This window comes from Anoplolepis gracilipes, chromosome 7 (genome assembly GCF_047496725.1).
Source record: "Anoplolepis gracilipes chromosome 7, ASM4749672v1, whole genome shotgun sequence".
Classification (NCBI taxonomy): Eukaryota; Metazoa; Arthropoda; class Insecta; order Hymenoptera; family Formicidae; genus Anoplolepis; species Anoplolepis gracilipes.
This window is the reverse complement of record NC_132976.1, coordinates 10605717-10624259: the sequence shown is the minus strand read 5'-3', so window position 1 is coordinate 10624259 and position 18543 is coordinate 10605717. Positions and strand designations below refer to the sequence as shown.

Sequence of the window (18543 nt, the reverse complement as noted above, 5' to 3'; positions counted from 1 at the left end):
TCGACTGTTATTACACACACACACACACATTTCTCTCTCTCTATATATATGTATATATATTTATACATGTTGTACCTTTTATCGCAATAACTGTCTTGTTATCAAAAAAGGAAATATTGAAAAATAACGTACTTTTTTTCTATTTCAACATAATATTAAAAATAAAATTATTATGAATAAAACATATACATATATTATAACTTATATATTTCATTAACGGCCATTTTCATATTTATAATAACATTCGTGTCAGTTTGCATAAGAGTTAATACGTATTTTGGATAAGACTTAATATATAATGATATAAAATATGAGCAAAAAATTATTTTATTATTCGCAAAAAAAGAAGATACGCAGAAGGAGAAAATCTAATCGGTATACCATTGTAACTTAATGTGCGTAAATAAAAAACTGCGGCAAAAAACAGCAAACATCACGCCAGATACTTCGTAAAAAAAAAAAAAAAAAAAAAAAGCATTGTGGTAACTTTAGCAATCTGTTTTAGTCGCGGAGTTAATATCCTCGGGGGGGACTAAATGTGCTCCCGCATGTTTACGTTTGCACTCGTATTATATCCGTATACATTGTTCCGGTAATATGTCGTATGATGATACAAGAAAGAAACTGTTAAGAAATAGCGGATGCCGAAGTTGAAAAAGGACGATTAGATATTTAAGAAATAAATTTACATGGTTACATTAATAATCATATACATTAAAAAGCAACGAAATTTTACGAAACTCGCAGTAATTGTCGTACGATACTTTCGACCCACAAATTTTTCGTGTCATTGAATAAACGTTTAGGTCGTTTAAGAGTCCAATTATCAAAGAGAGTCTTCCTTTTTCTTTGTGGACTGATGATTTAATTAAACAAATCACGAAAATTTACATTAAATTAAATAATTATACGCAATAAATAACATTTTCTTAAATTATTAATTAAAATTCCTTCTCTTCTCTATATTCACTATATAATGGTATAGAGATATTTTGTTTCCAAGACTCCAATATCTTAATGGAATAACATACAAGAATCTAAGTAGGAGAATTAGATAAAGTGGATGGAAAAGGATCATAAAAAGAACAATGGAAATGGAACTGTATCAGTTGAAATAGAATATAATATCAGTTTTTGTTTTGACCAGAAAAAATCATTGCAAAACAAGATTAAATACATTGATGCGTAAAGTCAACAAAGGATCATTACCACTAGCTTATAATATACTTGCTTGTCAGGACACACACACACACACACACACACACACACAATGCGATTTTATATCTAATAATATAATTATTATTGACTGATCTGTCCATAGGAGAGGAAACTTTTTCTGCCCTTATGTCAACTGCAGTAATAATAATTTCACTACTTTCACCTGTACTTTTTTCGATTAATTTATAAAATCGTTGCGATACTGGAAATCTTTCGCTATATTTCGATAGATAACAATTTCACACTTTTCATTAGTTATACTTTTACTATTATATTTTAACTTTCATGTTAAAAATGTAATATGTGATTTTTTTTACAGAAAAAAAAAGATCTGCTTTATCAATTTAAAAATGATTAAAAGAAACAAAATGAGGAGGAAGAGAGCGAGAAACTTTGATATACGATTAATTAATATAGAAACCAAATTTATTAGGTGATTATATACGATCATACACAAACAAATATGTTTGTTATAATAAAGAATTAAACAGTTCCTAATTTTTACTTCTGGTTCCTACGTAAATATATTTTTTAAATAGCTGTTACGAAATACATTTTAAGCTAACAACTCTAACACGCGCGTGTTATTTCGCAACGAAAAATCTCTTTTCGTGCAACAACAAGAAATAACTTTGAGCGCGGTGTAGAATATCATCAGGAATTCGAATCGATCATTAATGCGTCGTCGAACGGAGTCCTCTTACGTGGTCGTCCTTCTCGTATAACGCAAGCGCGCAATAATATCCATCTATCCGTACGCGTGTTCCGGATGTCAGCAGGGTTAGTTTGCGATTTTATGAAACAAATGCTTCCTCTGCGGTTATATTATACACGTCGCATGTCATTTCTACACCATTCACTCAAAATATTATATAAATTGTACGCGCGTATGATTGATCTAATTTCACTGCGCACTCACATTTAGTTGAAGCGCTCGCTATGGAGATGAAAAGATAAAAAAAACTCTTCCGCAAGAATAATCTCTTGCTTTTTGACGTGACGATGAGAAATTTATTATCTAACGCAGTTAGTGCAAAATTGATTAATTTTTTACAAAATTACAAACACGATTCTCGATATAGATATAAAATGAATTAATTATTTATAGTGTAAATTGCTTTAAATATATTTGTCACTATTTCCTATAAAATATTGTGTTTCCTGAAAACTTGTTTAAACAGTTTACGTACACCGTAAGTAGATATTTGTTACTCAAGTGCACTCCTGTGCACACCGATCGTTCAATTTCATTTCGTAGAAAGGCTAAAGTACACCTGAGACGAGAGATTGCAACGAAATCGTGTTCACACGATGCGTTCCTTTACAACTATCGATTTACACAGAAAACTTGCGGAAATTTCTACGGAATTAAATGTATATTTTATATAAAAACATTTGCTTAATAAAACGTCGCGGCTACATTGATTAAAAAAAAAATCACGATATAATTGTTTAAAATGTTTCCACTTTTTGTGATACATATACATTGAATACATGATACATATATCTTTTTTCCCCTCTCTTTAAAAAAATATTTTTTTATGGAAGGTTAATATTCTCTTTTGTGAATTTTAAATACATATGATATATCGGTTACGATTAAAATATAGATTAATCTTTATGACTCACTCCATCTGGATGATATTTCGGCACGCCACTCGGCGTCGTATTGCTCCCGCAAAATTCAGTCAAAACATCCTGGAGTTTCCGCGTGGAATCTGAAAAATAATTAACGTTTGGATAATTTATTATATATTTAATTGGATCTTGTATTATGAAATTAAAAAAAAAAATAGAAAACTACAATTGTCAGATCATCAAAAAATGATCAAAATTTAAATCAATCTAAAACGTAACACACTTTTCATATTAATCGTCAATACGACACAAATATTATTTAATAATAATATGATATAAGAGCAAGTTATAAAGTAAAACTTTATTAAAAATAGAATAGCTATATTAGAAAGGCTTGCATTATATGTGTTGAACATTAATATAAAAAAAATGAAAAAAGAAAACGAGCTTTTTTTTTAGATTTGTAAATTTATATAATTATTTCATATGAAATATTTATGTATTATTATACGTGTCAAATATAAAATTTGACAAATACAATTACGTTTTTTAAAAATGTTATTTATTTTTATTAAAATGTTATTTTTTAAATTATTTATTTTATAGCTCCATTTTATAGCTTCAATTATCTTTTAATAGATCATTATTTTCACGATATTACTTTCGTATTTCCGTGAGCTCATCACAGAGTTTTATTTTTATTTATTGTTTAATTATTTTATTTTAATTAATTTTATAATCAATTCTTTTCCGCAAATACAAGCACGAATTCTTTTTCGGCATTGTTCTATTTGTATATTTCAAATAAAAGCTTACCTAAATAATAATCGCGTTATAGTAATACTAGTAAATTTGTCGACGAATGGTGGCAATTCATTTCATGGAACAAAGTGCAATGCTCGTACGATGAATTAGTGCTTTCTTGCGTGAACATCACACGTGTTACTCCTTTTTGAGAAATATGTTGGCTGTTGCTATAGCCTTGCATCTCCGTCAGCCGGCTATAAAATACTAGACGACGGGACACCTATACGTCGTCAAGCTCGCGATCGAGGGGTTATACGCGGAAAATCCGAGATGTTTGCTGTCGTCGAGTAAATCGCACGGAAATACATGCTAGTCAATGGAAAGATATAAATTTCAACGCTTGAATCTATTATCATCAGCTTATATCAGATTATACAACGGATAATCTTAAACATGTACTTGTTCTAGTTCTTTATTTCGAACAATTTCTCGACAATTCTCGTAATCGTTTTTATCAAATTGTAAGAAATACTCGTAGAGATATCTGCGAGATTTTTAGAAAATTATCGCAAGTTGACATATAATATTTATATTTTAATTAATTTAATTAATTTAATATAAATTATTTTATAAACTGTTATTTACACATTTTTCAAAATTAAAATATGCATAACGTTTTATAATAGAAGAAAATGAACAAAGAAACATAAATTATTATTTAATATTTCCAACTTGCCAGTATTATTATTGTACATGTTTATTGCATTCTATATACGAATCTTAATCTATTTTTAATGATTCAACAAGTTTCCAATAGTTGTCTTTTATTCATTAAATGGAATGTAAATTTTCAATTTATTTTAGTTATATTTAATTGAGCCAAGTGCTGTCTGTAATTAAAAATGGAGAGAGTGCTTTTATGGTAACTATATATAACGTGAAAATATTCACTATATAACAGGCGTACTAAAGCTGTATGTAACTTATAGCAATCAAATGTGAAAGGGTTTATTCATTATAAAAAAACTGATCATTATTTTATTTCATTAAATTTCTCTATTTGTAGAAGCGAATATGTAATTACGTTTCCGGTAAAGTGCCAGAATCCTTTTATTACGAATTCTTTTATTTCCTCGCGTATTGGTTTGCACTTTGACGATAACGGACAATATCATTATCCGTCTTTTATCATTCAAATAACTTCGTTGTCTATCGCGACATAATTCGATTCATACGACGATAATCGCCCAATGGCGCTACTATTTCCATCGAAATGAAATTTTTAAAGAACGCAACAGGCGTCAAAAAATTCATCTGTGTTCGACGAATAAGTTTGCGATCATCTATAAAACTATTATACATTGAATTCAATTCAAAATGAAAATAATTATACAAATTTGATCTATCCTCATGCAACATCATATTATTAATAAAGTAGAAATGTATGTAAAAATAATTAAAATCTTATAAACGAAATAATAATACATTAGATAGAAACAGAAATAAAATTGAGATAAAAATTTTACTTTTTTTGAGAATCGTATAACAATAAATAGTAATTTGCAAATATTAAAGAACATTAAGATTTTAAAAAGTTATACATCTCGAATAATTTTTTATTTAAAAATTTAATTTAAGACTGTATCGATAATTGATTACAAGTCTAATTTTCTTCAATTTCTTTCCACACACAAATTAATAATAGTGCCTAAAGTGAAAATTAAGGAACAGCATAAAGTTACCCGCACTAAATTTTGTCGGTATTAGATAAGTCAAAACTTGTTAAATTTTATTAACAATATGCTTTAGAATTTATGATTAGTAAATAATTCAAACAGAGAAAAAAGAGAAAGAAAGCGAGAGAGAGAGAGAGAGAGAGAGAGAGAGAGAGAGAGAGAGAGAGAGAGAGAGAGAGAGAGAGAGAGAGAGAGAGAGAGGGGAAACGCTAAACTTTTCGTCGTGATTTATCCGCATTATTCTACACGTTTCAGCACTTCCTTTTCTATCTCCTTTTTTTTTGTTACTTACAAGCTGCCAAGTCCTGGAGTTGTTGGAATTCTGCTGGCGAGAGCTTATCCCAGTGAAAGGTCATCCTTATTTTTGTTTTATGTGTCCCTTAGGACGTGCGGCCAGATGTACAATATTAAAATTCGTCACCTGCAAATCAAAAGGTGCTATTATGTATTAAATATGAGTAAAGTTTTTCATATAACTATCTTTCATTATTTTTACATAAAAGCAATGCCAAATATTACATTTGAAGCTTTTTAGAAGATAGTAATTACACTATTAAGAATAGAAATTATTTAATGACTAATTGTGTATGATAATCTATTAATATATAAAATACTTTATTTGTATTTCTTGAAAATAACGCGTTAAAAGACTATTAATAATATATTGTATTTTATAACACACATGACATATAGTAGAAGTTATAATTTTATATAAAAAGAAAATAATTTATTTATTATTTTGTATAACAATGTGACTGGTTTAAATGCAATTATCAATTCGTATAAACTACCTGCGTAGATATATATAAAGAATTCCTTTTTTTAAATCAACTCATAAAGATCAAATTTAAAACATTAAATTATGCAAATCAGCTTTAGTAGGTAAATTATTTTGTTAAATCAACCTTACATAATGATTCATGTTTATTGTTGATTTACTATCTACCAGTGGTTTATACTAATATAGTCTCCTGCGATCTCGCATATACATTCGTTACACATCGTTCGTACTAAAATTACAGATTTACGGGCACTGTGGCCGCTTTTCTCTCTCTGTAAACGCAACTATATGCAAAAGAGGAATCCGTGCGATCGAGCGTATTTCTCCCGCAAACGTGACGGCGCGTGGACATATATTCCGTTAGTGAAACTCATAATGTCCAATGAAATTCGTTCGATGCACGTAAAAATTTATCTGCAGAGAAAAAGCTGGCCCGATATATTCGTGTTCGATATCAATTATATATTTTTTTAAATAAAAATATATATAAAATTATCAAATTTTAAAAAATGTTGCTACAATTAGTTTTTGCATCGATTAATACATATATATATAATCTGTAAAAATAAAAAAAGATAAATTTTTTAGTTAAAGATAAATTTATAAAAATCGATAAGTTTAATAAGTTATTATTACATTTTTTTTATAAATATATTTTTACATATATGATATATATTTTTTTATAAATATATTTTTACATATATGATATATATTGCTACATGCGTTTTGTAAAATGTTTTTTTAATTAATACTATTTACAAATAAAATTATTTGATATAGATAGAAATTTCCTTTACATAAAGAATTCTCTTTTCCTAAAATTTTATTAATTGCTTACGAATGATGAAATGATATATTTAGTGTGTATTTAGTTTTGTAAATTTATTTGCAGAATGTAATTATATTTGAAGTATATATATTCTACATTATAGTTCTGGAAGACGTGATTAATTGTATTTTTTAAACAATTTAGAAAATTATGAGACAAAGAAAAATTATTTTATAGTGGCTTCGATCATTTTAAATATGTAATAGCAAAATACCCTCACGTAATATTTGTTTGGAAAATAAATTATTTTTTTCTTACTACGTACACAAATACACGTATTTCTAATTCTCTATGGATATTAATCGAAAAAATTACGTAACGTATCAATAATCTATTTTTTTCTGAGTAAATCAATATTTGTCAAATATCATTGATGCGTAACACAATCCGGATGAGTCTTTTTAAACCGATAAAACAGTTTAAAAAAAAAAAATAAGGTCTCAAGGATAATAGCGAAGAATTAAAAAAACATCGGGACAAATTACTCTTGTTATTTCGTATATACGAAACTCTTAATCCATCGTTGATAACCAGCTTAATCGACGAGCGTGCTACAATGATTACATTAATCCCGACGAAGGCTTCTCCATGCAATATTTTATTATTATGAAAAGCGGAAGATTCGATCGCCTCCATCGCAGATACCAAATATATCGATAATTTACAATTCATATTATTCATATAATCCATTCTTTTGCGTGTGCTAGATTCGGTGCGTGCGCACACACATTTCGCGCGCCGCGGGCGTGAAATGAAATTTTATTGGTCCGTTGGCTTCTTCTGTGATATACCGCAGCACCCCTAGGCCGACTGTGGCACCCGCGCGAACAAAATCCGCCACCAATCGATGTGACAAGCGCGCAGTGTTGTAATTAGTCACACACACATATATGTACATATACATACGCAAATCTGAAGGAAGGACAGCCCGAGGGGTGTAGTATAACGTGTGGCCGGATAATCCCACCCGGAGAACAAATCCCAGGGACACAATTGCAAAGTTTTTTCGTCCGAAAGCTTCTCGCTTAACTTTTTGCCAAAGATAAAATGACAGCCACGAAAAAGCTCTAACAATAAGTATGGACTTGTTTGAAAAATATAGACGAGTTTTAGAAAGAGATCCATATTAGTTATAAATAATTTTCAAGTAAAAAATCTATGCAGTTTATATAAGAATAAAACATGTATAGCTTGAGTTGTTGTTATTATATTCTCACGCTAATTATACCTTAATTGCAAAATAATAACGCACACGCTTCTAGGAAGGAATACTTTTTATTTTTATATGAAGATCTTGTTTAAAAGGCTTGCGTTATAACGTTACGTAAAAAGAGCTAAAAGAATTGTTTATCTTTTGAGTCGCCTGCGGCGATTGTAAAGCCTTTCAGCGCGAAAATATTTTTTTTCGTGATTTTTTTTTTAAACGGTGAAAAGGTATGTTGTGTTGCGCATGTTTGTATCGTCCTACGTTTACATAGTCTTTTTTTTTTCAGTTGACAAATTGCTACCACTTGCGGTAATACATTGTGACTGGAGAATTTAATTTCACAGTTTTCTGTAGAGATTTTCGCTTTTTTATTTCTGTCGTATCAAATATATGTGTCGTTACTAATTATATTCGTCTGTTTGTATCCTGTACAATACACAAGCTTCAAAGGTTTATATTTTTTTATAAAAGATAATGTTTCGAATTAATTATAATTATCGGAATTTTATTTCAAAAGCAAATACATTTAGAAATTTAAAAATAAATTATAAAGGCAATTATTTTCCTTGTCGATAATCTAATCTATTCTCGTTCATCATCTTAACGAGGAATATATTTCACGATATCTATGGATCGTAAATTCTACTATAAGAGGATTCGCACGTTGTCAGGACTGTGGTTTAATCTCTCTTACTTTTACAATCTAGAATTGCGTTTCTTGCGCGGTACAGGAAAGCCGCCTACAACAAAATGGTGTGTGTCTCGTATTACAGCACTTACAACGACCGGTGAAACCGTAAACCCAAGTACACGAACTCGAAGGTAGTTAAGTAAATTTATTATCCTTCACCAATAACGAAATGAAACATACACCATATCGTCAGTTAGCCATGATAGAATCACTGTATGTCTACGAGGACAAGCAGGTATACATATATGCGATGTACATATTACATATGCACAATGTAATACGTACATATATTATATGTAGCTTAATTCAAAGCTTGGCAATAAGTATTCATAATATACGTTTCTGTTTTGTATTGGCGCTGATGATAAATTCTTGTTTATAGTTACAAAATCTTTAAAGAACAACGTCCAGGCCTTGAAGATTCACCACTTTTTTTGTCAACTAATATACCAATTCAAATTCAGAGAAGAGATTCCGAATGAAAATATGCATTTTTGTAATTTTTAATACTTTTTAATTGAATAAAACATTAGTGTTATGTGTTGATGTACGTGTTCTTATATGTTAATTATTTTAGGAACGAAAAGAGGATCCACTTATATAATATTATAATATGTAATAGCTAAGGAAATTTTAGTTTGGCATGAAAAAAGTTTAAATTTCTCAATGACAAAAAGGGGATGAAAGTGAGCGTTGCTCTTGGTGAAAATTATAAATTAAATATAGATGTTTATTTTTAATTTTATTTTAATTAAATATAGATATTTTTTCACTTATTATAAATGATAAGTTTGTACATACTTGAGTTAATACTTGAGTTATACGGTTCGTAGCACATGAATAAATAAAGACTCGTAGAATATTTTTGCGGATAAATAATTTCTAGATTAGACAACCGTTATATATATATATATATATATATATATATGTGTGTGTGTGTGTGTGTGTGTGTGTGTGTGTGTGTGTGAATTTTTGTTCGAGAAAAATATCAAGTAAATTATGTACAATACAAAAATGTGTGCGCGTGCTGTAAGCTTTTTCTTAAACGAGCTTGTTTCCGATAACGAGACAAGTATTACATCTTTCTTGAAACGATATAGGTGTACTACGTAATCTACTTAACCGCTTTCGTTGCTTGTACGTAAGCATAGTAGATACATAAACCATTATATGCCAGTATGAACTCATTGATATTAAATAAACTTTTTAAATAATACATTAAATATAAGAGACAAATGAAAGAAAAAGAGAGAAAAATTAATTTTAATCTTTTTTATCCATATATACTTGTATAAAATAATTGTGTAGTGTTATATACATTAAGAACTTTTACGTATTTTTATATTTAATTTTAATAATTATCACAATTTTTATTCATATTTTCATTAAAAAATTATTTAATATTTAATTAAAAAAATATATATATATTATTTTATGCAGAGTTCACCTATTTTAAGCGAATATTGTTGCAAAGTAATGTAAATAATAAATTTCTAGAGCAGATTTTTGTCTGCCGCTTATCAATAGTTTATTTTTTCTTTGACATTGTTTCAGGTATTATTTAGTCCGAGATATAGTCGGATATACCTTACTCGTTTTTTTGACTTTTTAATTACAGCATGTTTCGCTGTCAATCATAATAAATAAAGTTTAAAAGTCGGATCAATGAAATATATATTAGTAAAAATTCTCCAGTATAAAAAAATTTTATTGATTTACCTATCATTGGAAAAATTTTAATATTTGTAGACAATTGTCAGATACATATTGTAATTATTTTTACTCAAGGTTTTTCATGCATTAATAGACCACACATCTCATTACATTAAGCAAGTCACTTGACACTGTTAGTGATTAATAAAGACAGTCGTAGAAGATGTTGTTGCAGAATGACTTTCTTCTACGAAAATTGCGGAAAATGTTCTTGTTCTCCTGCTATAAAATTTAAATCTCTTCCATTATCTAAACAGTCCTGATCTGGAAGCGTAAATTCAACACTTTCGTTGATAAATTCACTATCAAAGTATCGATTGTCTGAATATCTGAAGTCTCTTGCGGCTTAAAAGATGAAGAAACCTTCTGTTGAACAAGAAGATCGGTACAATTGATGCATGAGAAAACTGCGTGATTCATGTCTTTTGCATTTAATCTTTTACCTGGATTCTTTATTAACAATCTCAAACAAGCATATCTCTTGCTTCATTAATAATCGTTTTAGGAAAGCTTACTTAAGTAAGATAATAAAATAAAAATAAAATAAATAATAAAATAAATAAAATAAATAAAATAAATTTATCCAATAAAATAAACGTAAACAGTTTTCCATGATCTTTGTTATAAAAATCGATCACATATCATTTCATGACTGCATTTACGTTTCACCAATCCGACTCGTTCATAATCATTATCTTCGAGTATTTCTAGTATCAGATATTTTGGTGTTTCGCAAAATGTCTATTTACATAAACCGAAAGTATTTTTATATGTTCGTCTTTGTCCCAAAGAAGGATTTCTAATTTGAGATCACAATATATAATACCTCGCGAGTGCAAGTAACTTAGAAATGATATAATTTCTGCGCCGTAAAATCGAGTGCGATCTTCAACAACTCGTGACCGACTCAAATGAAAAAATAATTCGCTATCATATATTCTATAATTTATATATTCTATATTATATATTTTATATATTCTATAATTAAACACAACCTATCTGCTGTTTCAAAATAATATTTTAAAGAAAAATTGAAAAGGGATGATGAGTACTGCATAATACTCTGTTTTCGATAAGTGTGTATGCGTCACTTTATCTTTACGAATAATAACTTCTTTTCTTAAAATTTTAATAGCATATAAATGTTCCGTCGATTTTTCTCTACAGAGAGAGAATTATCTTTCCAAAAGTCCCCTCGTAATTAAAATCACGCAAAATCATAATCTGCTTAAAAAGACAGTCTACGTATGCTTGTTAAATAAAAACGCGTTGTACACGTAATCGATTGCTAAATACGTAATAGAATACGGAATCGCCCGGATATTAATAACTGTCCCGTGCGAAGAAAAGTTCTGAAAGAATTTAAAAAGCAATCTTGACGACAACTGTTATATTGCTACAAAATATAGTTGTAGAATTATGACTGTGGTATGATTTAGAATCGTGTATTACGAATTACATTGCTATTTTACCAGATCTATCGAAATTATAAATCAAAATTAAATCACAATTTTTTGTACTTCAAAATCTTCAACAAATATGTTAAATAATAGAATTAGTACAATGCATAAAAGTATTATATGGCAAAATTTTACGCATATTCTTGCTAAAGCTGTCCGAAAGTTAAAAAGAAGGTTGAAAAGAAATATTTTACAATATTTTATAAAAAATCCTTTATAATAAATCAGTTTTTTTTTTCGAGAAGGTGATTTCCATATAGCACTTAAGAGTTACGCGTTGATTGCAATTAACTTAGAAAGATAATTAGGGCACCCCTTGAGGCACGCCTTGTATATTGTGTATATATATCCATACATATATACTTACTTCGCGGTGTGTCATGGTAATATTCTCATGCATAAGCTTAAAATTAGTCGCATTGCGCGTTTATTATTACACGTAAAACGCATTCTGGGGATGACGCCAAGAATACTCCATCAGCATATAATCATCTGCACAGCAGTGATAGTAATTTCTTAATAGCTAATGTTATTATTTCGCTAACGAGTTTAAACGATAACTTGTTTAAAAATATTTTTTTATTACACGTGATATGCGTGTAATATGTATATATAAAACAGAGTTGTTATCAAGTTGCACGTGTCTGATTTTATGCATTGATAAAACCCAAGCAGGCACAAACTATATTATAATTATACGATAAAAATATACACGTTAGAAAAAGTGCAACACAAGTGCATCTTCATAAAGTCAATTTTAAGATAGATAATCTTGTTTATATTTTTTTGCCTCATTTTTGAAAGCACAATTTTTTAATCATAGTAATAATATAACAAAACAAAATTTTTATCTGTCAAAAAATATGAAAACTTTATCAAAATCTTATTTTATAGAAAGAAAATTTTGTGTTGTAAATTAATATAATTTTGTTTCTTTATTAAAATGATATGTGCTTTTTCATGTTGGTACCTAAAGTCGCAAACAATTATATCAAAATACGATCATGCTTCTGCAATTATAGATTTCATTTTTGCAAACATCTAACTACGATTCGGTAATTATCCCCGCGTCGGCAATAAATGACATGTGCTTGGAAATAACGCATTTCGAAAAGCGCTGGTTCATCATTCTTCTTCGTAAGCATATTCTACTTTGCTTTCTATTATCAATAATCATTCATAGTATTTATTTTACTATTAACGGGATAATAATTTTATGTGCAAATAAAAAAGAAAAATTACAAATAATATTAGATATATAAATCAATAAATGCATAAAAGAAGAGATAATTATATTGTTGTTGCAAGATTAAATTATAACAAAGTATCTATAAAATTAAAAAATATACAATAAAATAGCTTTTATGATAAGTGTAATTAATAATAATTATAGAAAAAGTAGTATCGAAAGAAAAAAAAATTTTATATCGAAAGAGTTGACTTTAGGTTTTAGCCTAGGAAATTCGAATATATCAACATACGCATATCGGAATAATGGGTTCGTAACTACGTAACACGTATATGTAGCCATTCCTCTATCACAATGGGAGACCATTTGCGACTAATAATGCGAATCGCAATAGCATTATATAATCGAACATATCTAATAATTATTCAAAATGTAGCAACTTTACACTACGCAAAAACTTGCGTTTATTTAGTATCGTTACAAGTAGTTATTACCACGACACACAATTGATGGACATTTGACATATATTTTCTTTGCAGTAACAAAACGCTCGATACATTCTATCCGCTCGCAAAAACCAATTTTTTTTTAATCTCGATCCTTTCGCACTGCATCGTCATATAGCGTATTTATGGTATTTGCAAAATAACCGCCATAGATAAATCCACTGTATCTTCCGCATTGTTTCTTTCAATCTATGTTTTATTTGTAATAAATGAAGTATATGAAATATTTTGTATACTACAGAAAATAAAATATATTATCATGTAATATTTACTTAACACGTCAACGTAACGTTATAAATATTCTTGTCAGAAGTAATACGCGTGCGCGTTCTAATATTACTATAATTTTATTAAACTGTTACATATTGGATTTTCAGACGACATCAAAGCCAGTTCACACATATTCGATATATGTCCCCTTGTATTGGGAAATATATTTTCTATGAAAAAAATTTAGGATTCTGCAGCTGGCAACGTGATGCGAAAAGCGTATACATTTATCGTTTTGATCGTTTGCATTTAATATTGTAGATCATATACATTGAGAGGTGATTGGCTACGTCAAAGCGATGTGGAATAGCGACATATATGTATCGAATATTTCATTAATCTATATACACAGACGCAAATACATGGAGGATATTAATTCCACACTCCTACGTATCATTACGATACGTTCGAAACGGATTCGTTCATCAGTAGATGTGCTCACGGTAAAGTTATTTATTTTGATTTCTGCTTGTTGTATAAATTATCTCGTTTACCTTCGTTTAATTGACAATATCATAAGTTGATAGAAACATTACAGTTGTAATTGAATCGTAAACGATTGAAAATAGTTGATTGAGAAACTTTATAACACACATAATTTTTGATTTTTTTAAAAATATGAATTTAAAAAATGCTTTAGAGATGAGCTGTTTTCAGTTAATCAGATATTCTTGCGGGTATCCGAAGATAGAAAATTCAGTTTCCGACCAAACACCTGGTTTTTAAATTTACACCGTCATTGACAATGCACAGTTGATCGATGTTTGTAAAAACAGGAAGGCTTGCGTGAAGCGGATAACAAACGTGTATGTAAAAGGGAGAAAGGAAGCGAGAAAGATGCGTCGGGGGACGCTACGGGCATTTAATTAAAAACAGGGGCTTGGCCTCAACCACCGGATGTCGTCGAGAGGGCGGATGAATTACGAATAGCGAAGTTCATTTGGCACTGTAAAAACCGCAATGAATGTTCGCGATTTCTGGATCGCCATAAATAAAATCCGATCGCGATGTCACTGTAGAGTGTAGAGTATAACGAATAATGAATGGCAACTGAGAAGTGTATGGTAAATAGAGAAATAAATATATATTATCTGCATATATATCACGCGTATATTAATAATTCAATTCTTTTTGCAATATAAATTATTTACTTACATGATAAATAAAATAAAATTTCTTTTTTTTTTTTATATTTGATGTCTGTTGCATGAATTGTTCATTAAAGCGTTACTAAACTGAACTTAATTTAGACGATTGTTATGCAAATAGCTTCTCTCTTTGTATATCTTTTATACTTCTCTTTTACGTCTGAGATGAATCTGTGTAGTTCAAACCAATTTACATATTAGTTATTAAAATATATCTATTATTTCACGAAATTTCGGTGAAAGATACATACAACTTTATTTATATTAGGATAGTTACATGGATTATTTGGACAAACTTTAATACTCTGATCGTAAATACAATTCGTTCGTGTATACACTGTACCTTATCAATAATTCATTTGTTATAGTTTAAATACGACAGTAATTTATGAAATTAAGAATAATAAAATACAAGAATGTGCGATTTGAGAAAAACATAGAGAGACAAATCTTTCTGTAAAGTATTATGTACAATGTCATATTTACAAGGTCAAAATACGGTCTGATAAAGAATGAATTTCGTATGTGTTTCTCTTTAATAAATGTTATATAATTAAAAGATTAAAAATTTAATGCTCTTTTGCTCGCTCTCTAGCTAATTGTTTGTATTTAGGAATTATTATGTCAAAATTCAAACATTTGTAACTTGATTTAATTTATTTGGTCTTTGATTTTGGAACCACTCATTGGCAATAAAAATATAAATGATAAACTATGTTATATATCTAAACCATTAAGTTGATTGTTTAATTATACTGTCTTTCTCGACAGGCTTTTTGTTCACAGTGCGTAATCAGAAAGTCTCTGATTCGGAGTACGTTTCTCACAGTATCTGTTAAAATCTACTACTAGTACGCGATAACTCAAAGTTTCTAATGAAAACTATATAATTCATTTAACTTAATAGTTTTCAGAATAAAACTGGGATATTATCAGTAACCATGAATTATCGTTTCGCGATTATCGTTACATAGTATATACAAGTTACATATATCATATGCGATATAAATAATTTATTTTATCAAACAAATAATTTATTGTCATAATTAAAATTGTAAAAACTTCTAAAACTGCTAACTTGCAAAATCCATCTTTATACTATTCACAATTATCAATGATTAATTGATTTACTATTTTACTATAAATTATAATTTACAGTAAAATAGTATCTTTGATTTAGAGAACACAACATTTAAAAGACGTTATAAAAATCTTTTAAAAGCTTTTTTTGCGTTTTGGACTATCTATATTTAATGCATTGGATGTTTTTAAATATTAAAAATTAGTTGATATTATATACCGTTCACGCATTTTGCTCTGCAAACTGTCGTAAGCTGTTATATACTTTCTTACGTTGTTCTAACTACGTTAATCTACACTGAGGTGTTTATTTTAACCTGCTTGGTTTATGCTGTACTATATTGTTCTTCTAGGACCTATTCTACATACCTTATAGAATATAGTGCGCTCTATATTATTCTTCAATAAATATAACAACATTGTTTCATATTGCCCTTTAACGTTATTAATTATTAACACACTAATATCTCATTAATATTAATACACATTAATATCTCATCAAAATATATTGAAGATTTAAAATTTGACCGCTGGTTCTTTAGAATTAAATTAATGCTAGATTCTATTCTACTCCGTCGTATTTTAGCGTAATTGTTCGGAATCAAATGTACAAATGTCATACTGTAGCGGCGAATTAATTTTGCGTATTATGCACGTAAAATAATTTCGGTGTTTCCATATATGCTTCTTTAGAACTAAATTAGCGTTAGATTTTATTCTACTCCGTTGTTATAGCATAATTATTCGAAATCAAATATACAAACGTCACACTGTTACGGCGAGTTATTTTACGTATTACACACGTAAATTAATTCCATTGTTTCCAAGTATGTATACATTTACGCGCAATTCAAGGATTGCTATTTTTTTTTTTTCTTTTCAATCAGGTGATCTGATTAGCTGTAGAGATTCGTAAAGTTTCTTATATTATGCATCGAGACATACAAGATCAAAAGTGCTCTTCTGAAAAGCCGTCAGTAGCAGCAGAGGAGTATCCGAGGGCGGAGGACGCTTTTCTGCCGACAGAGTGTCAAGGGAGGGGAGAGGGAAGGTGGATAGAGGGTTAGACTGTGGTTGTGGAGAAAGGGTGGAAAGTGCCACAGGAAGGAATCAATACGTACTAACCGTCCGGAACACGTTTGAGCCGTTATCTCCGCAAGTGACAAGATCGTACGACGTGGCAGGGATAAGGTCTGAAAAAATTTTTTTAATTCTGCAAAACGTATTTTTCTCTTGGTTGTCGCCGTCGTCGTTGTCCTTGTCGTCGGCGTCGTCATCGTCGACGTCGATGTCGTCGTCAGTAAAAAGTAATCTTGCCCCTTTATAGCCCGTTAGGGCGTTAAGAAGAAGGGATAAATGAGTACGCCCGATGGTGGTTGCTCGACGTTTTACTCTTTTCCCGATCCGAATTAAGCGCTCTTCTATACGATTACTTTGCCATATAAGTGTCATGACATGCACTTTTTCCATTACGCGGACTAATTATTTCCTCGCGAAAGTGCGTGTGACATTCTGAGTTGCGAATATGACGATATAATCCCAGGTAGCAAGCACACGACATTATGACGTCAAAATATGGTCAGTTCGAACCAAATATGACGTGATGTAATGACGTAAAAATGACTGAAAAATGACGGACTAATGTCACAGACCGATGACGACATTTCAAGACGTGACTTTATGGCCATTGTTAGACCTATTAGTGACGTTTTAATGACATATTTGATCATGAATCTTTTCCTCTAGCGTGAACTCGTGAAAAGTGAAAAATTCATTCACAAATATTGAATTCGTTAATGAAACTTTACACTTTTCACGAGTTCACGCTAGAGGAAAAGATTCATGATCAAATGTCATGATCAAGTCCCAGGTTATAGAGGAAATTCATGTTAGGGCCCTGAGGTATAGAGAATTGTGAATATCAAAATTATGCACAAAATTGTTGGAATAATTTAAGATATTATAAAAAATGAAATAAGTTTTTAGTTAAAAAATAGTAATACTTAGGCGATTTATAATAATGACTTAAGAATTCACGATATTATGACGTTCTTTTACAACATCATTAAGAGGTCACAAAAAAGACGTTTTAAATTAAACATTATTTGGTCACGTGACGTCATTGAACCAGAAATGACCAGTTTTCGACGTGAAAATGACATGTGCTTGCTACATGGGAACGTATTCGAGTTCGTCTTCTTTTTATGCTTGAAAATTGCAAGTTTTTCAACATGAAAAAAATGAAAAAGTCTTGAATTACATATATTCATTCTCGTGCCATCTTTATATCTGTATTTTGTATTTATAATTCTAAATTTCCGTAATTTTCGTAAAGTTTATTAATGCAAATTTCAAAATGCGATGACCGCGAGAAGCCCCTTAGAAGATAC

At 29.5% G+C, this 18543-nt stretch overlaps 1 protein-coding gene and 1 pseudogene across 2 annotated transcripts in view; both read right to left on the bottom strand.

Moving 5' to 3' along the window:
• Nucleotides 1–18543, bottom strand: part of Dgk (diacyl glycerol kinase 1) — an 85248-nt gene that overhangs the window by 39872 nt on the left and 26833 nt on the right. For both annotated transcript variants that reach the window (XM_072896838.1, XM_072896840.1), the window contains exons 2-3: nucleotides 5572–5700; nucleotides 2848–2936 (exon numbers count right to left, since the gene is read on the bottom strand). In XM_072896838.1, the coding sequence (XP_072752939.1) occupies nucleotides 2848–2936; nucleotides 5572–5635 (153 nt within the window). In that variant the 5' untranslated portion in view covers nucleotides 5636–5700. The remainder of the gene's footprint in view (nucleotides 1–2847; nucleotides 2937–5571; nucleotides 5701–18543) is intronic.
• Nucleotides 9774–17430, bottom strand: LOC140667671 (RAC-gamma serine/threonine-protein kinase-like; annotated as a pseudogene).